Source organism: Chelon labrosus (assembly GCF_963514085.1).
Source record: "Chelon labrosus genome assembly, chromosome: 2".
Taxonomy (NCBI): Eukaryota; Metazoa; Chordata; class Actinopteri; order Mugiliformes; family Mugilidae; genus Chelon; species Chelon labrosus.
This window is the reverse complement of record NC_140338.1, coordinates 15,726,114-15,749,591: the sequence shown is the minus strand read 5'-3', so window position 1 is coordinate 15,749,591 and position 23,478 is coordinate 15,726,114. Positions and strand designations below refer to the sequence as shown.

General features: G+C 42.8%; 1 protein-coding gene across 6 annotated transcripts in view; it reads right to left on the bottom strand.

Moving 5' to 3' along the window:
• The window catches only part of lrba (LPS-responsive vesicle trafficking, beach and anchor containing), a 182,029-nt gene that overhangs the window by 124,681 nt on the left and 33,870 nt on the right, over nucleotides 1–23,478 (bottom strand). For 4 of the 6 annotated variants that reach the window (XM_084565451.1, XM_084565454.1, XM_084565452.1 and 1 more), the window contains exons 8-28: nucleotides 21,708–21,854; nucleotides 21,124–21,321; nucleotides 19,385–19,518; nucleotides 18,718–18,826; nucleotides 18,182–18,334; nucleotides 17,625–17,793; nucleotides 17,245–17,324; nucleotides 16,557–16,619; nucleotides 15,951–16,048; nucleotides 15,656–15,748; nucleotides 14,175–14,283; nucleotides 13,826–13,907; nucleotides 11,907–12,030; nucleotides 11,598–11,790; nucleotides 4,563–5,942; nucleotides 4,232–4,419; nucleotides 3,208–3,361; nucleotides 2,619–2,799; nucleotides 1,003–1,136; nucleotides 300–407; nucleotides 40–181 (exon numbers count right to left, since the gene is read on the bottom strand). In XM_084565451.1, the coding sequence (XP_084421577.1) occupies nucleotides 40–181; nucleotides 300–407; nucleotides 1,003–1,136; nucleotides 2,619–2,799; nucleotides 3,208–3,361; nucleotides 4,232–4,419; nucleotides 4,563–5,942; nucleotides 11,598–11,790; nucleotides 11,907–12,030; nucleotides 13,826–13,907; nucleotides 14,175–14,283; nucleotides 15,656–15,748; nucleotides 15,951–16,048; nucleotides 16,557–16,619; nucleotides 17,245–17,324; nucleotides 17,625–17,793; nucleotides 18,182–18,334; nucleotides 18,718–18,826; nucleotides 19,385–19,518; nucleotides 21,124–21,321; nucleotides 21,708–21,854 (4,039 nt within the window). The remainder of the gene's footprint in view (nucleotides 1–39; nucleotides 182–299; nucleotides 408–1,002; nucleotides 1,137–2,618; nucleotides 2,800–3,207; nucleotides 3,362–4,231; nucleotides 4,420–4,562; nucleotides 5,943–11,597; nucleotides 11,791–11,906; nucleotides 12,031–13,825; nucleotides 13,908–14,174; nucleotides 14,284–15,655; nucleotides 15,749–15,950; nucleotides 16,049–16,556; nucleotides 16,620–17,244; nucleotides 17,325–17,624; nucleotides 17,794–18,181; nucleotides 18,335–18,717; nucleotides 18,827–19,384; nucleotides 19,519–21,123; nucleotides 21,322–21,707; nucleotides 21,855–23,478) is intronic. The other 2 variants (XM_084565453.1, XM_084565456.1) reach the window with 1 other exon arrangement.

Below are 23,478 nucleotides of genomic sequence, written 5' to 3'. Positions count from 1 at the left end.
ATTATCCTTACAGACATATTATTCTGAGTTTCTGTGTACCTGTGCTCCTTGCAGACTGGGAGCGTTGAGGGTGTTTCTTGTCATTGTGAGGCTCCAGGATGTCACGGTACTTGGACACCATGAGGACTGAGATGAAGTAAACCACGGCGAGAGCCAAAAACTGAGCCTGCTTACTGTCCTCCTGAAACAAACAACACACACTAAGCAATCTGTGCATGGACGTCTTCTTCAAAAAGCACCAGAAGCGTGAACGTAAGTGTGCGTGTGTAATACATCAACGTGTTCGCAGCTCGACTCACAATATCTCTGAAGACGACGGCCCTCAGGCGGTTAATGTCCATGTCCTGAAGCAGCCGGTCCAAGTCTCTGACTGGAGACAAGCCACCTGTCACTGCATCAACAGGACTCTGCATGCACGCAGGGAAAATCACATCATTAGCACATGAAATGTATTATCTTAATCTGCAGGTGAACTGCAAACAGCACATGCATTTTTTATTTTTTTTTACACCAATCGGGATGTTTATTAATCCATGTGGAATTTGTGGCATACAGTGAGGTTTAACAGCTTAGTGAAGCTCGCCCTCCTGAGATCATGTCCTTAGCATAATGGCTTTTGTATAGAGCCGCTGCATAATAAATGAGTTTTTACACCCGGTTCACGGAAGAGCAACACGACTTTACTGGAAGTCGCTGTATCAAATCAAAGGGGCAACGACAAAGGGCCAGGTCTAGTGTAACAAATAGCGACCCGTGTTGTAACATAATAAGATATGAGCTAATGCAATAACACTTGGTTGCTGCTGGTGAAGAGGACAAAGGACACGGCTCCTTTCCAGCTGATGACAAAAGGGAAAAAACCCAGTACAAGGGTGAGTGTGAACTCCTGATATTTTCGTTATTATTTTGTATTTTTTGGGAAGAAGCTTGTATAAAAAAGAAAAGAAAGTGTGTAAAAGATTTTTAAGACGATGACTACAGGAGATCATCTGGGTTACTTGCCTGTGCAGTTACAGACTTGGTCGCTCCGAGCAGAGTGCTGGGCATGGCTGTGTAGTTTCGTGCAGATGCTTCCATCCCATGCTTAAACTGGGCTTGCTGGCACTCCAGACAGTTCCTCACCGCCATAGCGCACACTAGGGAGGGATGGAGATTATTATGTGACATCATTAAAATAAAGTAAATGTCCAAGAAATATGTAAAACAGTAAAAATCTTTTGGTTTTTGTGAGCCCCAAATGGAACTAAAGAGAAATAAAAAGCAAAGCAAACAGACAGCTCATAAAGTGGGAAACCCGCAAGAGGAGCAGCTGAGAGAGACAAAAACAAAGGAGAAAAAGTGAGGCCATGACAAGGTCAGCGCTCTGGCCAACTCTGGCAGCACCGTTCACTCTTCCCTGCTCCACCTCTCCTCCCAAGGTCATAGTGCAGGGATGTGCTCTTGAATCACAGCCTCTGTGTGTAGCTCCCGTAACAAATGACACTGCTAGGTGTGCACATGCTGAGTAGGCGGTAAGATACGACCTTCGCCACGAAAAATAAAAAAATAAAAAAATCTTGTGGTCCGGCAACTTTCGGTCGGTTCAAAACTGGCACACTTAACGTTTGTAATTTAATGTACTGCTCCTCTTTGGCTGGAGCCCCGCCCAACCCCCACTGTTCTGTGCTTGACAACTGACAAATGTTAACTCTTGAGGCATTTAGATTACGACGTAGGGAATTATTCCGTCTGGAAATGGGCTCGCTTTTTCCATTAGGACCACTCTTTCATACGACCATTTATAAAAAAAGGAGAGGGAGAGGGAGGGGGAGGAGACGCTAAAACCTTGTTACAGTTTTCCAAAATCAGATTAGGTGCCAGCAATGGGGAGCGCATACCTCATCAAATATTCATTTCATAACGGCTGCTTTCTAAAACTGAACCTGCACTCTAGTGGCATCGCTTTCTTGCAATACCAAGGCAGCAGCAATAATATCTGAGAGAAGACGTGTTCTCTGGATAACAAGCTTGCATTTTGACAGCCCTTTTGTTTGCAACCATAACGGGAAAAAGCGATAACTGAATTTGGACTGTTACGAAGCAAAGCATGAAGAAATTAGTTAAAACAGAGTCGAAAGTAGCCACATTTAGTGTGTGTGTATACAGTGTTAATATATTTTTATTGGAAACGTGCACCATCAAAAAAATAATGATTTAAGAATTTCAATATCTTTTATTCAGCGATCATGAGGGTTAGTCTTCTGATGCTGTCAGAGGAAACTTTAATGGGCTGGAACAGGAGGCAGAAAAACACCCCGGGCTACGCTGCAGTACAGTACAGTACAGTCAAGGCCATTACAACAACTCACTGCTTCATACAAGCAGCCATGTTAAAGTGTTGCCATGCAGCAGGGTTATAATAACAAGATAAGAGAGAGACGATATGAGTAGAGCGAAAAAGGCGAGCAGCTGGAGATTGAGAAGAAGGAGAAGGTGGGGGGAAAAAGGAATAGAGATCGGAGGGTCAAAAAGGCTACAGGGAGCCACGACTCCGAAAGGCTGATATGAGGTGGATTGATTTAAGAAATAAAGCGCAGGACGAACAATGGAAGGATTGACAAATAAATTAATGAGCCCACCGAGGCGAAGGCACTGTCTGAGGATGCCCCCTGATGACATGTTCTTCTCAGCTTCTATCTCAGTGAAGTTGAGGGAGCTGGCAAAAATGAGAACGTCCACGAGGTTGACGAGTCGCTGTAAGAAGGTGACCGATGCCTCCACTGTCAGGCCTTGGGATGGTTCAATGTTCTCCAGTTCATGCTGGAGGCAAAGAGAACATATAACATAGGAGTTATGTTAAATAATCAGTGAGTATATTTGTAACATACACGTATTTGGGAGCAATACTGAAAATACATCCTGACATTTCAAATTATAAATGTTCACAGTGCAGACATAACTGAAAGTAACTGACGTATAATCGAATTGAACATCAACCCATTTCTCAGACAAGCTAGTCAGGTCAATGGCAGAAGCAAAACTACAATCATGTAACGGAGCAGCAGGAGCCGAGGTCAGACAAGACAAGAAAAACAAACTAACAATGTTAGGGAGCGGCTAACTGTAGGCTAATGTAATTGGGAAAAGGTCAATTGTGGATGGATAACTTCCTGCCGGCCGGGGACAAAAGCACAACCATAAAAATCACACAGGCATTAAGGCACTTACGGAGGACGAAGTGGCAGCAGAGAGCAGAGGTAAAATGCCTCCACAGGCCATGATGAGATTGTCCACCACCTGGGAGATGAGGTGGATGCTGTTGTGGACAAAGACGACGTTCTCACTGTTGTTCACAAAGTCCAGAATTGTCTTTGTGGAGTGGCTGAAAGGCAGAAGGAAAAAAAAAAAGGTTGTTTTTGTTGATGGAATACAGCATAAGAACTTTTACATGTAAATGATCGTCCTATTTATTGTAAGTCATGCACAATGAGTGAACCATTGCCAGGTAAATCTCTGTATTTCACAATATATCAGAGTGAAGGTAGTGATGCGATAGGATAGGAACTGGCCTTACACCATTCTCATGACTGTGCCTTAAGTGCACAATCGGTACACGGCTAGCCCGGCTTTGTCCAGGATTCAAACAGATGCTAACCAGCACCTCTAAAGCTCAATAACAAACACTTTGCATGTCATTAATTAAATCCATCCAAGAAGTTGAACTGAGGTTTAGAGTTGCTGGCAAGTGTATTTTTAAACTTTGGACAAACCACGTTAGCTATTTTTCCACTTGCTAAGGCGAGTTAATCACCTCCTGGCTCTCACCTCACAGCGGAGAGTGATATTGATCTGCCATTGTAGTCTTGGCAAGAAAGCAACTTTGCATATTTTCCTAAATGTGGAACTGCTATGTATTCTAAGGTTTGGTTTAATCCAGAGATCGATCTAATATATATACTTTGCCACCATTTAGCTTTAATTGCTAAATCTGGAAATATTTATATAGCTTCAATTTAGCATTTACAAGCAAAAAATCTGCATAAAACCAATCTTCTTCCCACTAACTAATTACAGAGACTTGTACAGGGTTCCCTCAGACACATGCAGCACTTAATTAGCAGAAGGTTTGTGAGATGAAATCTTCTTCCCGTTCCTCAGAGGCTTAAAAAGTCGACAAATCTTTATTCAATGAATCAATATTATTGTTAACGAAACCATTAGTGAAATCAGAGTCAGCGGTTTGTTTCCCTACCTCCTCCACATCTGGACATCCGTCTCAATGGAGAAGAGCAAGTCGGTGAGGAGGCGCTGGTGCATGTGGGACCAGCGGAATTCTGGGATACGGAACATGGTGGAGCGAGGAGCAGAGGTGCTGCTCTCTCTCGGCTGGCCTGAAGAACCTCCTGCTCCTGCTGCTGCTGCCTGACCTTGGCTTGTTTCCTGCAAAAATACGAAAGGCAAAACAACAATAAGCTTTACCATGGTGTAGCTAGAGGGTTGTGCAACTTAAACCGTCAATTTTGTCTGCTTTACAATTCAATTTAGCAAGATTATAAGATTATAGAGGAAGAAACATTGCGTACTGTCACAGAGGTCTCCTTCAGTTCAAGTCTCTCAGTGTCTAAGGCCACATTGGACACGTCCAGTCTGGCAATTTTGATCTCTTTGGTCTTGCTGGCAGCGTCCACACTCTTGCTGGTGTCAGAGCTGGCGGCAGTGTTGCTACCGTCGGGGGCAACAGAAAGGGCTTCCTTTCCTGAGGTGCCGCTGGTGACTGAAGGCTGGCTAAGTGAGGTGGAGTCTGACGCTGCAGCAACCTCCTGGGCTGCAGAGGGTAGTGTGGTATCTGAGGGATGCTGGTCTGCAGAAGAGGTTTCGGCTAAGGAGGAAGACTGTTCGTCTGCAACTTTTCCTTCAGGTGGTTCTGAGACATTTTGTTCAGGTGTTGCGGCCGAAGGAGCCTGACTCTCCTGATTCTCTCCAACTTCACTTCCTACGCCTTTTTCTTTGTCGTCCTTCTCATCTTTTTCTTCTCCCTTTTTCAACTCTTGTTCTTCCTGATCATTCTTTTTGCTTTCATCATCATCATCATCGTCCTCTTTTTTCACTTCATCGCCTTCATCTCCAGCAGCAGCAGAAGCATAGGAGGACTCCTCTTGGCTATCATCAACATCGCTAGGTTGGATCTGGTCGCTAACAGACGACATGTCAACCAAGTCCTCGTTGAAGACGGAAGCTCCACCTAGTGCGCTGTTTTCCAGACAGGCTGAGGTCTCTGGGGTCTTAACTTCTGCTTCTGAAGCCACTGGCAGCTCTGTGTCCGCTTCATTTAAAGAGTCTTCTGTCATGGAGGTTGATGAGTCACCTTTGTTGTGTTCACTCTCAGACTTTTCATCATGTGTTACAGGTGTTTGCACATCGCCACTTGAAGGCGTGTCTTTAACCTCATCCACTGCTTTTGTGTCTGCTTCAGGTTGGTCACCGGGTGATGATCCCAGGTTATCACTGTCAGGGGAAGCCACAGTCACTGCCTTCTGCTCGTCCGTCACATCACTTTGCTCCTCTGCATTTGTTGTCTGGACCACAGCAGCTTCAGCCTCCTTTCCGTCACCTGAACCATCTCTGGAAGACTCCTCCGCCAGTTTCTGCTCTTCTTCTTCAGCCCTAGCCAGGATGTTGGACACCGTGATGGCTGCGGGTCCCCTGTCATCACCCGTCTCCAACGGGCTGGAGCTGATGGCGGAACTAGACTCAGAGGCTGGGGATTTTTGAGACATTTCGTCCACCTGAAGTTCAATGACGGTGGAAGGAGCCATCTCCTCTGCGGGTGGTCCATTCGCGCTTCCGGCAGCCTCAGAACTTTGGCTGGCACCAGAGATTGTGCGAAGAGATCCTGTAGAGTCCTGATTCTGGTACTGACGGAACATGCGGGACAGGTTCTCTTTGTGCTGCTCAAAGGTTACCTGCAAACACAAAATATGGCACAATGTTAGAAAAGCTACACGTGTCCTTTGCTCTTGCTGATGGAAAAAAAAAAAAACATCTTTATTAAAACCTCTGTCTCATTTTTACAGTTCGAGCCATTAATGTCTATGGGTGCCATTAACCATTAATGTCTACGAGTGCCATTAACGGAGCAAAGAATGAGCTGCCATGCAGTCACACACATGCTGCAAAACAACTGGAAAAATGTCTGCAACAATACATACATCATTTGTTTGTTTGTTTTTTAAATATACATCAGTGTTAACCAGTCCTGATAAGAAGCCAACTGCTTATATACTGGAATGATCCTGTAATAACGAAAGGAAATAAAGTCTGAGGCTGAGACGGGAAGTAATCTGGTAAGAGAGAGTAGACGAAGTGCAAAGGACGCAGACTGGAACTGAACACGTGCTGCTGCAGTTTCTTTCTTTTAAAGTCGACATGAAATTACCAGCACTCGCGTTTACGCATTTCCTGAAAATACAGAGCAATGGATGCGACCCTTGGCCCAGTCTGCTCTGATTGTTCAGCTTTAAAGACCTGAGCAGGAGCCACCTATATATGTTTACACCAACATTTGAAGCCAGGAGATGCACGAAGGAAGGACACAGGGAGCGGAAGGGACCAGTATTAAGAAAGCGTTTCATTGGACGTGAAGTTGGTTATACTCCACGAATGCAGCACGAGGGTTTTCCCTAAGCTTTTTGCTGACGTTGAGTCAGATACTATCTTACAGGTGATAAACCTGATTCACTCTGTATCCACTAGTTTACAATGTCTGCTTTTCAGCTAATTCTCTCCATGTCTCATTTCATGCCCCAAGAGCCTGTTTGCAAAGGAAACTTCAAATTACGGAAGCAAGATATTCTCAGAATGCCCATTACTCGTCAGCTTATTATTGCAGCATCTAACCACTGGGACCACTCGTGCCCCACTGTAGCATATTTAAAACTTTTTCCCCTCTCCCTCTGCTGCCCACGGCCTATTAACCTCTATCAGTCTTCTTACCATCTGATATGGGTAGACTAGACTGCTAGTCTATAACGACAATGGTCTGCAGTGGCATTTGAGGAAGAGCCCATCCATGTAAGCAGTCATAGATTAGCAGTAGATACTATTAGTGTGTGTCTCCGAGCTGTGCAGAGTACGTGTCCGGCATCGGCAAATCCTCCCACGCCTAATTTAAGACCCTGCATTAATCACTGGGCTTGGAGGACAGAAAGTCAAAGATGGGTTGGTGGTGGTGGTGGTGGTGGTGGTGGTGGACGGGGGGTGGAGGGAGGGGGAGTGAAACTAGACCCACTTTGCTGCTTTTTCACCTGAGGCTATTTGGACAGAGGGAGAGAGAGGGATAGAAGGAGAGAGGGAGAATGAAACAAAGAAAATGAGAAAGCCAGAGATGAAACGGAAGGGAAAAAATAAGAAATTGCGAAGGCAGAAGAGAAAGAAAGTGAGTCATTGAGTGGAAGAAAGGAAAGGGGGAGAGAGAAGCTGATTATTTGTAATTAATTAGGCGTTATTGTTCTAAATTAGCCCGCTACATGGGTGCTCATTAATCTTCTGTAGTGGGAAGCAGTGATTGGTAATCCATAGCTGTTTTCTGAGTGCACAGCCTGTTCTAAATGCGCCACTGGTCTCTCTCCCTCTCTCTCTCTCGCTTTCCCAGTGATCACACAGCAAGACCTTCTACCCCATTAGTTTGAGCTTAATTTGACATTTAGCATTTTTAGCAATTAAAAGGCTGCATTCAGAGTGCACGGCTGTGGAAATTATGCGGGAAAGCAGTGCAGCACATAACGTCATAGATTCAGGATGCAGTCTGTACATTAAGATGATGTATGTTGGCCTTAAATGGGGCTCTGTAAGAGATCCAGTTACCATTAGACAGAGGTAGTATATGTCTCTGTGGTTTTTTAAAAGAGCGTTTAGCCTTGCTACGATATATAGAAACTGCCTTGGGTGGCTAAGACATCAGTGCTGATCTAATCTAATTTCATTCTTCTCCATGACTCGGTCTGGCCATAGCGGGTTATGGAAAACCGTTATGGTAATGTACGAAAGCACGGTGGGCTTTTCTAATATGACAGGTAACATGGTTTTAAGTGGGCGCAGCACAGCACGGATCATGCAGGAGATTTGAAAAGCGTTGGAAGGGGACGACGATCATAAACAGAAAGACAGTGGAAAAATTCAACACGGCGGAAAAGTTTGTATTTTTATACCGTAATAGTTTCTGTCTCAATAAAAAAATAAAACGTCTGCCTTCCTGCAGGAAAACAAACCTGGATGCATCACACTGCAAGGTTATTTCATATATATATATATATATATATATATATATATATATATATAAAACTTAGAAGAGCCGTTGCGCCCATGACTGTGCCGTATAAAACATTCAGAATAAACACCACAACCTGTTACAGTAGGTGAGGGTCTGGCTGGCAAAGCGCTGGTTTTGGGGGACCCCCCTGTTGTAGGAGCATGGGAGACCCCATTTAGATCAACGATAGAGTAACCACAAAACAAAGGGGAAACGGGGAGGGCAGCGCAGCTCTAATTCGATTAGCTAAATGCAATTCCTCCTTCAAAATCAATGTCATCTGCTACTGCAGGTCTGCTCGTGCGGTTTTGCTCTTGTTCACAATGTCTTCATTTCTCAGTTTTCTTCTGATCCAGTCATCGTGATATGCATGTAGTCGTCATCTGTAACTTTTATCATAACAATGGGAAGGCAAGCGTGTGGAAAGATTCTCTTTGAGATAAAGATACAAATCGTGGGATAACAACCGTATGATTATCATATATTTATAGTTATAATAATAATAATAAAAGATTTTAAACAAACTGGATGCTAGAGCAGCACAGGGAACCCTCGATGCACGGCTTTTATCTAGCACTGGCTGCTCCCCTCCTTTCTTTGTCCTCTTGTCAATACATCTATCGTAAACTCTTTGCCAAGAACAACAGCTTGAGCCACGCTGTTAATGTCTCAATAATCCCAGAAGGCAAAAGACTGTAAAGCGAACCTATTTAAATCTAATGTTCCGAATCAGAACGACTAAAATTTGGGGTTTCACGGAAGATTTAAAGTATCCCAGCATATAGCATATTTTATTAAACATCTCATTTCTGCTCTTGTTTTTGTGATCAAATGTCTGACAGGTGTAATAAAGTTAGCCGACAGTGGGAGTGTGAAGGGCACTGGGACCTTCACGCCCCGATCCCTCTCTCTCGCTCTCTCTCTTTTGGAGATTCTCCTTGTTCCCCAACTGATTTGTGTGCAGAGATGGACGAGGGGCACCTTGGGTGGGGTGTCTGGGCTGAGAGTGGGAGGGCTGTTGTGTCAGCGTGCCCACCTGCAGGAACATCTGTCTATTCAGAGACACACACACACTCATCTGCTGATGACTGACACGCACAAACACACACACACACACAGAGCAACCCAAGAGTTTTGCCTTAACTTATCCAAATTTCATCTTCTCCACAAACTATTCATACCTTTAACTCACCAATGCATATGTTATTGCACACTCTATATTGTGCAAGGATATAAACTTAAAAGGAAAAACTTAAGGAGGAGCTAGACACCAAAACCTGTGCCTTAGAGCATGGAAATGACACGTAATGTATGACAAACAAAGAACAAATGCATTAATTGAACAAGCGGTATAAGTACTGTGACTAAGAGGCAAATCTCCACAATAAGACGTGTGAAAACATGTGTTCAGCTCTAGGCGCATCGTTCCCCTGCACGTCACATTACCATATCTGAAACGAGGCAAACTAAATCAGAAAGTCTCTGCAAAGGGGAAGCGTACAAATATGTTTTTGTGAATGCATATATGCACTTATCTAGAGCCTCCCAGTGGGCTGGTTGTATTTATGAGGCCTTGTTTCTCTGATTGTTCTCGCACAGTCCCGATGAATATTCAATGGGCTCGGCGAGGAGGGCTCGCAGGAGCCCGGGAGAGAAGGAGGGCAAAGAGAAACCGGTGCCTCGCACTCAGTCAAACACAGACACACGTGTGCGCACGCACGCATTCACGACCACGTGCACAGCCCCGCAGCAGCAGCAGTGGGAGGAGAGAGCAACAGTGACAAACAGCTCTGGTGCTACAAAGGTGGCAGGAAATCTATCAAACGGGACAATAAAATTGCAATTGAGTTTCTTTAGCTTTTTTTATAGCAGATGCATGTATCTTGGTGGCTAGAATCGGCTGCAGCCATCCGACGCGTGCAGACCAAGCGCACAGGTTTATTCACACACATGCTGTATGTGTGAAATTGTGTTGGATGGCATTGTGACTGCAGCCAAGAATAAAACAGCATTAATCTTGTGCAATTACAGAAAGAAAAAAAAAAAAAGATGATTACAGCCTGTCATGTACAAAAAAAAAAAAAATACTTTTGCACGACAGACCAGATATTAGTTACTAGCTGTGAAAAATGAGGCACCACAGCACGGAATCCTGCATGGAAAGTTGGTATTTATAAATATCCCAAATCTCTGAATAGTAACACATTTACACTAGTATTGTTCCTCACGGCCCAAAAAAATTAAGTCTGTTTTATATATTTTAATAACGATGTAATGACGGTAAAGTATTCCACAGCATCTACTGATGTATAGACATATTTTTCCTTTTCCCAATTTCACTACAACTGTACCAGAAAAACATACCAAAATAATTTCCCTTCTCATATTCTTATCTTTGTGTCTTCTTGTGTTCTCTGGTCCAGGCGTGGAGAGACTTCAAAGCATCCCACATACAACACACACACACACCCCTTCCTGCTAATTGCCGCCCTCACACCGATAGTCTTTCTGTGCCCCCTATTGGAGGCCAGCGCTCACAGCAACCCCCCAACACGACTGTGTCTCATATCACAAGCACTTCTTTAACTCAACTTTCAATCTGCCAGGCTTAAAAACCCCCCAGACCACAATCTGACACCAACCTCAATTACTTCACTGCTCTGGAATAGAGTAGCGTAACGTGATATCAACAGTGAATTTCTAAAGCAGTATTTTGAATTCGGCTTTTGGAATAAGAAGTGCCAGAAGTTTATTTTTATCGGTGCGACGTGAAAGAAAGACTCTATACATAAATAAAGAGAGGAAGGAGTGAAGGGATTCATTCCAATTGGTTTATGCTGCAACTAGCTTTTAAATCATAATCACTATACAGCCTAATCTGATGGGCACGGAGAGGCAACGTCCAGTTACTACGCAAGCCTACGCTGCAAGTTAGGGGGCCAGACGATGATGCGCTTTAATTTCTAATTTGGTGAATTGCATTTTGTCAGATTAAACACTAAACATATGGTTGACGGAGCTGAGGGCTACGAATGAATTTTCCTGCCTCTTTGGCTGGAACCAAACCAAAGAAGAGGGTCACAGCTACGGTTGTGTGGTGAATGTTTAGGCTGACAATACTGTAGAGTGTGTGTGTGTGTGTGTGTGTGTGTGTGTATTGTTGTGTTAACTACAGACAGTGTGAGGTAAAAAGACAAAAGGTGAAATAAAAACTGATAAAAAAAAAATAAATAAATAGAAGATTCAAGGAGAATGTGTTTAACCTGTGTGTGTGTGTGTGTTTGTGCGTGGCCATAATGAGCGCTCTGACCTTGGAGTGGGTGATGGACAGGGTGTCCACCCAGACTCGCCAGCCGCCCCACTCGTATTTGATGGCGTGGTAGAGGAGGATGCGGAAGATGGCGAACACCATCTCTGTGATTTTGTGCTCCTCGTTGGTTCGCGGGTTGATGAAGCACAGGGAGAGCATCCACTCCTGCCACACCGAGCACTGCAGCAGGCTCCTGGAACGACAAAGCGCGCGGCCATGAAAGCAGCTCTGGACGCAAAATCCCACTGGCATGTAAACCATGAGCCGTGTGATGTACTTTTGTATGCTAAGATGCGGTTGCCGCCTTACCTGCGGTTCTCTCGACTGTTATTGAACAGCTTGATCATGTCCGACAGGAAGACCCGGCGCACTTCCATGCTCTCAGGGGACGGGGGAGAGTTCTTCAGCAGAGCAGCGATGACCTTCAGAATCTCTGGAACAGAAAAATACCCAAAAATGATGAAACGTTATGAAATGAAGGTTTCAGTGTCTAAAAAATATAGACCATGACCATTTACTATAACAGATTACAGCAAATTGTATTTTCAAGGCTTATAAAGTAAAATAACGTATGGAGTTGGAAACATTCAGGATTCTGTTTGGATTAAACCAATCGGCTGAATCGGCACAAATCAACAACTCTATCGTACATTGGTCTTAACATGTGCAAATCACTGTGTCACAATGGATCTGAACTCCCAGCTGTACACACCTGAAAACCCTGCGCCTGCGGTAAGAAAAACTGAAAGGAGGAGAATTTAAAAAAGAAAGTCCCTGCCACTGATCTTTATCATATTGTAATGGTTTCTGGTATTGTTTCAAACCAGAGAGCCAGAGTCGCAGGCCCTTCTGGAAGGCTTGGCTTGGGTTAAACCGAAGAGACTGACTGTTTAGATGAATTATCTAGACAATGTCAGTGTCCATTTGCTCTGAGCAGAAAGATGGTGGGGCTTGGATTTCACTTGTCTCTCCAGACCTTGGCGCTAACCGATGCCCCCTTGCCCCCGCCAGACAGTTGTGTTGTTTCTACGCCTTAGTCACTCAAATTATGAGTCGCTGAACCTTTACCGCCAGAAAATTACCCCAGCATGTACCGGGAATGAGGATGGAGGGATGGCGTATTCCCTTTCTTTTTTCCATTTGCTCTTGGGTCTTTTTCCCTTGAGTTAATTTGAGGGAAACGGTACTTCCTCGGTTTGTTTGATTGGCTCTGACGTTACTAAAGACTGCAATCAGGGGGCCATTTTGGGAGTTTGTCACAGATTAAATCAAGAGAATACACAGCAAAGGAGAAACAGACCACCGCTCTTTGCTCCATAGACTGCGCTCACATGTTCAAAAGCCATGCAAGGTTTCTATGATATACACCGCCTGTCTAGGATGGTTGGGCAGGAGAGTTTTTAACACAATAAAGGCCTAAGATAATCAATGTGTGACTACGACGAGACCTTGTCAGATTAAGGCTGGTTGGAAGTAAACCTTGGTTGTGATTACACCGAGCGCTTGGATTTCAAACTGATTAAAGCCGTTTTCCACGTGTGCGCATAAAGGAGCATGTGTATGTGTGGAAGCAGCAGAGAGAGAGAGAGAGGGAGAGAGAGAGAGAGGGAGAGAGAGGCTGTTTTCTTTTCTTAGTTGAAATGAATACTTAAGCTTTCAACACATGAAAAGATTTTCTGAGCTGACGTGAAATTGGAGGTAAGTATCAGCCTGAAAATACAGGATGGGAACAGTGAACAAAGCATTTTAGCTAGCTATATAAAAATAATTAAAGTTATTTAAATATACTGAAATTAGAACTACACAAGTTTGATAGTGAAACAAATGCATGAACATAACAGGACATTGCATTATTAAAGCATAACTCAGAAAAGGAAATAAATATTCATTTTATTTTGCATTTAAAACGTCAAATAAATATGATTAAATCACTAACTCCTTCATTTGTCATTCCACTATATGTAAATGAATTCTGGTGAAAAATAATTCTGAGGCCAGCGCGGGTACATTTGTCACGCGGTGCGTTTGCACCGGGTTTCCATCTAAGGTTCAGTCATATGAAAATTCACTCTCGCTGCAAAATTTATGTGCTTCATTTGTTTGACGGTATATAGCGATCGCACGGCTCCGCGGGGAATATCCTCCTGCGGCATGGAGCCGTAGGTATGCAGAGGGTACGCCGCGGCGGATGATTTAGGAGAGTATTGCGGCGCAGAGGAGGCACTTACGTGGGTTGAGGATCTTCACAGTGGAGTCGGGGTCCGGATGCTGTTTATGGATCACTTGAGTGCAGATCTGCTCTGTAAGAATCTGCCGTGGGGACAGAGAGGGGATTTGAGTCATAAATGTCTACATACGTCTTAAGGATAACAGAGAAACAAAACACAGAGCTATGCATATGCTTCACCATCGTCTTTCTGAAAAATTCAGGTCGGCTAAATTATTATTTGATGCAAGTCATAGAATTTCCGGTCAAGACTAGCAAAGACTAGCTAACAAATTAAAATTAAATATTTGTTATTGTTGTCATTGGAGAGCATTTTCATACGCCTGCAGTGTAAACGGAGGCAGACTGACCTCATAGAGCACGTTGTACGTCGTCATGCTGAACTGACTGGAGTGGAGCATCAGGCGTTCGGTGAGCAGCGAGAACAGGCCGTGGCTCAGCATGACCTCAGCTTTCCTCCTGATCACCACGTTAAAAAGGTCAAAAGGTCCGTCAGTAAACACTGGGATTCGCTCAAATAACTGTTATGCCAGGAAAATAACTCGGTGCACTTTAAAAATAAACAACAGCGTTTTTATACAAAGTACAATAAAGAAATGAGAGAAATGACAAAAGCTCTTGCTGAGATTTGGCATGGAAGAAATGAGAACCCCTGCTGACTAAGTAACGCCAATCATGTTTTGCTTTTATCTCCGATTATTCATCGGCATCAATTTTATCTCAACTACAAACTAATAGATATGTAAAAAAAAAATGTTCACATCTATATCACAAAGCCTAAAACAGTTGCTAACAACGGGTCATTTCTTCAGCTCCTGCACCATAGTGGGTGCACACTCTATAAATGGTAGACCGCTTGCAAAATCACATGCATTTCGTCAAACAATGTTGCCCAAAGTGATAAAACTGACTGCTGACTGTATGTTATGTAACGGGAAGACTTACATAAAGAACACATTTTTTATTTATTTATTATTGTTTAGTTATCTTAGTTTATAGTGACAGTGAAGCCTGCAGCAAAATAGAGAATTAATGTTGTTAAAAGCGCTAAAGAACTCTAAAGCGGGTTTTACTGCATGATTTTACAAGTGTTCAAAAATATAAACAGCATATTACAAAGTTTACACATTTTATATTACATAGTTTATCTCTCTCTGTACAAATATATCCTACTTTATTGTATTTATCTTGGTATATTTTATCTATCCGTGGAATAAATACAGCGCAATATCTTCCAGTTGCATATCTTATAGTGATTTGTATTGTATGTTTTACTTATATTTTTTTATATATATATATTATATCATATTGTATTATTGTAGATAGGTCTTATTTATTCCTTCTTTTAATATATATAATTCTGTTTTTGTATTTATATACATAAAGCATTTTGGATTCTATCCATCTGAAAACTAACTTTATTTTAAAATAGTAAGAAAAACTATAAATATCATTAGCATCTACATAAAAGTTTAGAGGGAATAAAGAATCAGTTGTTTTTTTTTTTATTTATTTATTCACCTTGTTTTTCTTGAGGAGGAGGACCACTTTGACTTTATTTACACAGTAAAACATTGGACAGAAAATCTGAGTAGAGAAACCGGCGAATGACGTGCAGATGTGTGGCCGGCCCAGCAGAGGTGGAACCAGAGACTGTGTGTTAAGGGGTACCGTCAAATGTAACTCTGTTCTTTTTCATCACTTAATTCAAATAAAAGAATTTGTGTTTTTATGTACGTTTACATTTACACACCAAACTAAATACAATACATTTTCACATCTACAACTTGTATGGTTTGGAAAAACATTGATGAGGATTTTAGGTACTTACTTTGGGGACAGGTTTTTCAGAAAGTAGCCCATGACTTTTAGAGCCTGGACTCTGATTCCTTCACTTTTTGAAGCCAGAAGCTTATAAATGACACTGTGGAAGAAGCAACATTAATTAAATTAATTAAACAACATTTAACACACTAGTATTATAAAACAACAAAAGAGTATGTACAGTATATTATCCACAATCTAACAAGTTGAATAATCCTACAAGACTGAAACTAAGCTATAGTACCAACTTTACTTTTAGCAAAACAAGCAAACAATTATGAATATAAAATGTTGACTATTACCGAATCCCATTTCGCTGATCAAAGGCCTGAACCATGGACCCGGGATGCTCAGACATCAGAGCGACCAGCAGCTGTAGTACATCCATGAGATTGTCATCCTGTGAAACGTAGAGGAAAGGAATTTAGGGTTCTGTGATATTCAAAAAGGAGTAGTGGGATGTGAGCCAGCTTTCAAAGTGATACCAAGAATTTATAACCAACTGTAAATAAAAGACACACTTGTACTATATGTCTAGTCACTAATTGATATGTATAGCCCCGCACTGTATAGTCGTGACAGTAGCAGCAGTAATAGATGGAATACATGACAAGCATCTGAAACAAAGGATGTAAGACGTAGGGCTGCTACAGGATGGTAGCGTTTCCAGGCAGTAGATTCACCGCGTTAGTGACTGCTTTAAATGATTCATTTGCTATGCATCACTCCACTGTAAACAAACCCACTTCTGTCAGGACCTCAGACTGGCAGACTTGGAAAAATAATGAGGAACAGTAACGCTGCCTTCAGCAACAGGATCCGCCTGCTATTGTACAGCAGTCTTCTGTTGCCATCTGGTGGCGGGCGTTATACTCGCCGCTCACAAACACAGCGGTGCATGTGCCTACCTCGTGCATGGTCAGGAGGTAGCTGAGGATGCTCTGTAGCTCGTCTTCCTTCACTCCGTGATCCTGAAAATGAATTGCACACATTATTTCATCTTTGTCTGAACTGGCAGTTGTCTACATAAACACAGGAAGAGGAGGAGTGGCTTAAAAGAAACCACTTACAACATTAAAAATGACAAAATTAGTTATTTTATAGAAGAGACGTTTGAAAGAAACTATTTAAATAACGTGGATAAGTTGATGAAACACGTTGAGGCCTCACTGACACACCGATCAGGCACAACATTATGACCACCTTCCTAATATTGTGTAGGTCTCCCTTGTGTTGTTAGTCGGGGCCTTTGGGTCCTGTGGATTGAGAGGAGGGGCCTCTGTGGATCATCCCACAGATACTTGATCAGTTTGGGGTCTAGTGACTTTGGAGGCCAGGTCAACACCTTGTGCTGTTTTTCATGTTTTTTTGAGTTGTTCCTAAACTGTTTTTGTGTGTGTGTCTGTGTCAGGCTGCATCCTGCTGGGGATGGCTGCTGCCATCAAGGAGTGTCATTGCTATGGGGTGGGTGGTGCATGTCTAAGTAACATCCACATGAATGTCAGGTCCAAAAGTTTCCCAGCAGAACATTGTACTATCGCAAGATGGTCAGTGTTATTCGTTTCTTCTCACATTTTTATGCAATTTGAAACTTACCTTCATTATGAGCTGCTTGACAAACAAAAGCAAAAAGGCTCGCAAAGAGAGTATCTCCTTCTGGTTTGGCCTTGGACCATCTGAAATCCCAAACAGCAAACAACGGCTGTTAAACGTGACCGATAACGATGCAAAAGATGCAAGAAACTATTAGCTGATGTATATTTTCTTGTAAAAGCAAAGTATTTGCAGTGGGAACACATGACTCATTAGTTCAGCGTGTGTTTGTATGAATCTGTATTTTTATGACCACATGTGCATCCTGTGTACTCATTTGAAAGGAGAGCAAGAACAGGAATAGGGACACAGTAAATCAGTTGTCACGTTTTTGTGTTACTTTACATATCCAGCATATCTCTGCGTTTTGTGTGCAGTCTCACCAAGGCCTTTGGGCACGATTCCACTGCGGTCCTGAGGGTTGGTAACCCAGTAGTAGTATTTTAGTGTGTGCATGATCTGAAGCACAGTGCCCACCCTCCGGATGGCATTGTAGATAGTGACTGTGCTTATGAACTCTGTTGACAGGTAGGTGTAGAGTGTCAGCTGCACCTGTACGGGTTAAAGCAAACAAATATAAATACACACGTACACTGGCACTGGTGAGGTTTGAGCGGAGTAATCCTGTTTCAGTGTGTCCTAGCTTTTTGTTCCTGTGAGAAAGAATGTGGAAGCTTCTGAGCCCCCTAAGGGTTTCAGCACTACATTCTCATTTCAATAGCTATCACTGAGTCACAGGTGGAGGGATAACCTTGAACTCTAAGCTGAACCCTGAAAGACTGAAAATAAAATCTAGGGCAAGAGAATACGGTGCAAGAGTAGTCTCGATGAGGGTGCGCATCAGCGTGTGTTCTACGAGCGCAAATTCATTTCTCCGTCTTTCTAAAAGTAACCAAATGTGAAGTAAATGTGATGCTGTGTAAGTGTGCATTCGTGTTACCTTGGCAGGGGCATGGATCCAGATGGCGGGGTTGAAGAGAATGTGGTCACACAGCTGCTTGAGCAGCAAGATGCCACTCTGCAAGTTGCTAAGGTATCTGGAAAAGGCCAGAACAATGTCCAGGACGGGACGAGTCACGTGCACCTTGGAAGACTGGGGCACAGAGAGGGAGACGGGGAGCCACAAAGCACCACAGTTTGAGGTGAAAAAAAATCTCCATGATGGGGAAATTAGAAAGGTAAATAAGTTGCAACATGAGAAGGGGAGGAAAAGGACACGTGCAGAGAAAGAAGAGGAGCTCCTCTTCTGCCTAACAAGCACACAAGCCAGCTGTGACCTCCAAATACAGCCACAGGAAAGCAGCATATTAAATGTTGGTGTGTGTGTGTGTGTGTTTGTTAGTGTATTTGCAGCGAAAGGGAATCAGGATCAGCTTTATTACTGAGCTGGGGTTATTATGAGCGCAGCGTCTGGTATGGGAAGACAACTCTCTTGTGTATTTCTTCGCCAGCTGAGCCCATTTGTGTCTGTCTCACCTTCTCCAAAGTATAGCCGATGACGAGAAAGCCTTTGCAGGCCAGGATCTGCTCTTGCATAGCCACCGAGTTCTTCAGGAGCTCCATCACGAAGGACAGCAAAGTGCAGCTAAGAGCACACACACGGATAAACAAAGACAAAGAGACAGACGGACGGCAAGTTAGACAGTGACAATAATCTATGTAAGCTGCTGACAAAGCCCTGACTGTGAAGGACATATTCTACATGAAATGTGATTGAATGAGAGTGTTGAGTCGACATTGTGCTAGGAGAACAAAATCTAGTTAGCATCACCTTCAGGGCCTCAATTTAGAAGCAAGATGGCTTCACGGCAATACCAATTTACTTTAGCTTTGTAAAGTGTTTATTTAGATAAGTAAAATTTCAGTTTACATTTTAGCCATTTACTCAAGCATATGGCAATCTGATGCCTTGTATAGCTTCAAGTACATAATTTCAGTAAACATTTAATCTCTAAAGTAGCTCACAGTGTTCAGACCATTCAATTTCCTTGTGCATAAGAACAAGTTCCGTCACAGACTGACTGTGCCACTTTACAGCTATTAAACTAGAAGCCCTAATATTACAACACGTGCGCAATACGCAGTCACGATGGCTTATGGACATTGCTCTGTGTATCACTGTAGTTTATGTGTGAGGTGTTACCAGACAGAGGTGTCCAGTTCGTGGCTGGAGGGCTGGCAAAAATCCAGCTGTGCAAACAGGGGGAAGAGGACCTGCACGCCACCGATGGAGTGGATGCCACTCTGTACTGAGTGAGTCACCACCGCCTTCACGTCCTACAGAGAAACAAACATAATCACAGTTAACACGTAATAAACTTTGTACTGATCATCACAGTGAAATAAATGAGTTCTATGTGTTTTATTTGGTAAAATCAGAATGCAAACTGTGTCCCACTAAACTTAAACCACGCTTTAGACAGCCCAAGTTGTTCAGTATTGGTGAGGATAGTGTGAAGCTTCAGCCTTTCTTTATTTTATTTATTTATTTATTTTTGTCTTGACCAGTGCCTTACAAATGTTGAGAACAAAGGTTCAGACCAACGGTCCAAATCTGTTTTTTTGGGGAATAACCAGATTGTTTCCAGATTGATTTTACAGCGCGACACATTCAGATCAAAACCACATTCGGAGATAAAAATGAGAGATGAAACTGGATTTGTAGAAACCTCTGCGTCTTTTGTGTCACTTGTAATGTGACACACAATGACAATGTCCAATCTCAAGTGACGGAAGATTCTATAAAAGACAACATTTAGAACGAAGTCAAAGAAGAAAAAAAAAAAAAGGTCAGCTGGCCCTTTGCCTGGAGACATCTTTCTAGCCAAAGCTAGAAGACATACAAGAAAAACAAGAACATTTTAAGTCACTAGTCACACAAATTTTCATCTGATCATTTTTTAAAAACCTTGTGGACAGTCTGTTCTTAACATCTGATTGGAAAAACAAATGGGATTTGTCCAGAAGTCTAAACATATCCATAGACACTTAGGAGAAACTCGACATGTTGTTTGGTATACTGTTGGATGAGTTGGGTGTCTGCGTTGCTTCATGTTGTGACACCAAAAGTGTGTTGGAAATACTTTTCCCGTCTCTATAAGGTTGGAATTCTGAGCATGGCGTTGCAAAGCTGCAAATATAGGTCACATATTCATTCATATTTCACACTGAGTGTGTGTGTGTGTGTGTGTGTGTGCGTGTGTGTGTGTGTGCGTGTGTTTGCGTGGTGGATGGAGGATATGTTTGTGTGGCTGCAAAAGTCTCCCCCACGAAGGAAACAAAGAATTTTCTTTGATGAAAGGACATGAGAGAAAACTCAATTAGTGTTTGAGAAAAGAAAACTCAACAAGAGTGAGGAAAATGTTGTGTTTGTGTGTGTGTGTGTGTGGGGGGGGTGGGTTTCTATGTCATTGTATATGTATGTTTGGAAGCAGAATATAGAAAATTTCTAGAACCTTGTAATTATAAAACAAAACAAAAAACACTTCCAGTACTACCTGCGTGTGCGTAGTTCCAAATTTTAAAGAAAATAGAAAAAGCCAGTTTCATAATTAGAGCAGCAGAAGGGCAGCAGCAGCAGTCTGCCTGGCTCAACACATTTACAACTCTGCCCTAATGAGGCTATTAAAGCGGAAAGATGCCAACCTGGCCACTTTCATTATGAAGAAAGAAAAGAGTAAGAATTGGTACATATGGAACAGCGGGAGGGACCGAGCAGGTGTACAGGTGGGGAATGCATTTGTGGTGACATCGCTTTAATGTCGGTGCAGAATGCCGACTCCAGGTAGAATAACGGCAATCCTAGCAATATAAACTCCAGCTCCGAGGGGAACGGCTCTTATAGGCTACACAAGCTAAATGCCGCTCCGAGGGTGTAATTACCTGCAGCATGAGCGCATGGGGCGAGTGGACGAAAATGGAGGCATTGTCCTTGGGGGAGGACTCGAGGCAGAGCTGGGCATCTGTGGCGCGGGGGTTATAAGTGAAGGCAATAGCAGAGGACAGCTTGCCGTCGTAAAGCAAGGTCTTATGATGCTCGGCGAACAACAAGTCGCTCTCAGCCTTGTGCTTGAATGTGCCCTGAGCAGAAACACAGAGAGAGAAAGAGACTTTGTTAAGGATAACATGGAGCATTAATACAACAATGAACAGACAGACTAGTAATCTGTGTCATTTTTAACGAATCCTCTCTAAATTATAGGATCAATAGACACAAATATGTCGTGTTTAAGAAATTTTATGAAACAAAAATGTTGCATTCCATATTAATTAGTTTCATATTGCTTTGCAGCAGATGTTAAAATGCATATTTATTCACAGCTACAGCAAAGACAGCAAGTTGTGGTTTGCTGTCTGTTGTTGGTGATATACACCTGTTTTTTTTAATTAATTAGAAAGTTATATATAAGAATACAACATTGAATAATCTGATTCTATTAAATGCTGGACAGACTGGTTTCACAGACCTGGTAGCCTGGACCCAGCTGATAGATAGCCAGGATCTGAGCAGCGCTGAGAGCTTCGCCAAACAGGTAAACCGCTCCCATCTGCCCACAGAACACGCGGTTGACATCCGCCGTCTCAGACGATCCCAGGAAACACTTGTCAAATGTCTGCGAGGAGGAGGAGGAGGAGGAGGTAGAGAGGGAGGGAGGAAATGTGGAAGATGAAATAATAAATAAGGCAGGAAATAAACCATGAAGAAAAGGAAGGATAAACAAGACCCGAAAATAGCAAGAAAGAACAGAGGGGAGAGGTGCATTCATGTTGACGTCAACTATAAACGGCAACAGACAGCCTAAAACTATGAGGCCACTGCAGCTAACGCACCATCTTCTTCTGGTCATGGTCAGTGAGGCAAAAGCAGAAGGGTTGAGAATGATGAGACCGCATCTCATGTCAAGAAGCTAATTTGTGTTTGTTTGTTTTTTTTATTTGACAAAAATTCTGTTCTGTGCACCCAAGAGGATAACCTACAATATACTGTAGCACTACACAAGAAACCAGGTGGAATATAACTATAAATCTTGACAGAGGATTCGTGCCGTAATACTCAAGGTTTGCAAATACATAGAAAACACACTAAACCTTACAAGAAGCTAAGATGCTACATTCTGATAACTGGTATGATAGGTTAAGTCCGGCTGTGAGAGATGAGAGATGATACATCTGCCCACCAGTATTTCTAAAGCTCATTAAAAGCTGACTCACATCTAACTCTTTTCGTCCGGTTTTTGAGACTTTTCACTTTGATCTGGACCAACATGACAGACTTTACAGCTGAGCTTGGTCAGAGCTAAAGGATGCGATTTCGGACCGTTTCAAACTGGACAATGGCTTAATTTGTTTCTAGTGTTCAAAAATGGTTCAGATTTTCTGAGCAATTACAGGATGTTGAGGCAGGTTATTGTTAGAACCGGAAACAGAGAAAAATGAGCCACTCTACTGCGTGAGGTGAGGAGAAGGGCCGAGCTTTAAACTGTGGTCCGAGCCAACGGGAACACACTTTGGAAATGTCGAGAGGTATTTTCAGAGAGGATGAATGAGAGATGATAAAAGAGGACTGGAGGGCCAGCCCATGGCCCATACAAAGAATAATAATATAGTGGCAACAAAAAGAAATGTGTCCTTTCATTTTCCTCAATTCACTGCAATGACAAAAGAAGACTAGTCACTAAATGAACAGTATGCCGACATCAAGTTCTCGCCTGCCTACAAACCAATGTGAATTATTGGGAGATGCAGAGCATGAAGGTAATGAAAGCAGGATATATATGCACACCAGGCATAACATTATGACCACCTTCCCATTGTGACTGTGTGTGGGTCTCCCTTCATCCCACAGATACTTGATCAGTTTGGGATCTAGTGAATTTGGAGGCCAGGTCAACACCTTGTGCTGTTCTTCATGTTTTTTGAGTTGTTCCTAAAGCGTTTTTTGTGTGTGTGCCTGTGTCAGGCTACATCCTGCTGGGGATGGCTGCTGCCATCAAGGAGTGTCATTGCTATCGGGTGGGGGTGTCTGGTCTGTTCTGGTCTGGTCTAGGTGGGTGGTACATGTCTAAGTAACAACCACACGAATGCCAGGTCCAGAAGTTCCCCAGCAGAATACTGAATTGTCACGAGGTGCTCAATGTTATTTACTTCTCCTGTCAGTGGTCATAATGTTGTGGCTGATCTGTGTATATATCCTAAGTGTCAGGCTAGTTATCCTGCTCTATTTCCAGTCTTCACGCT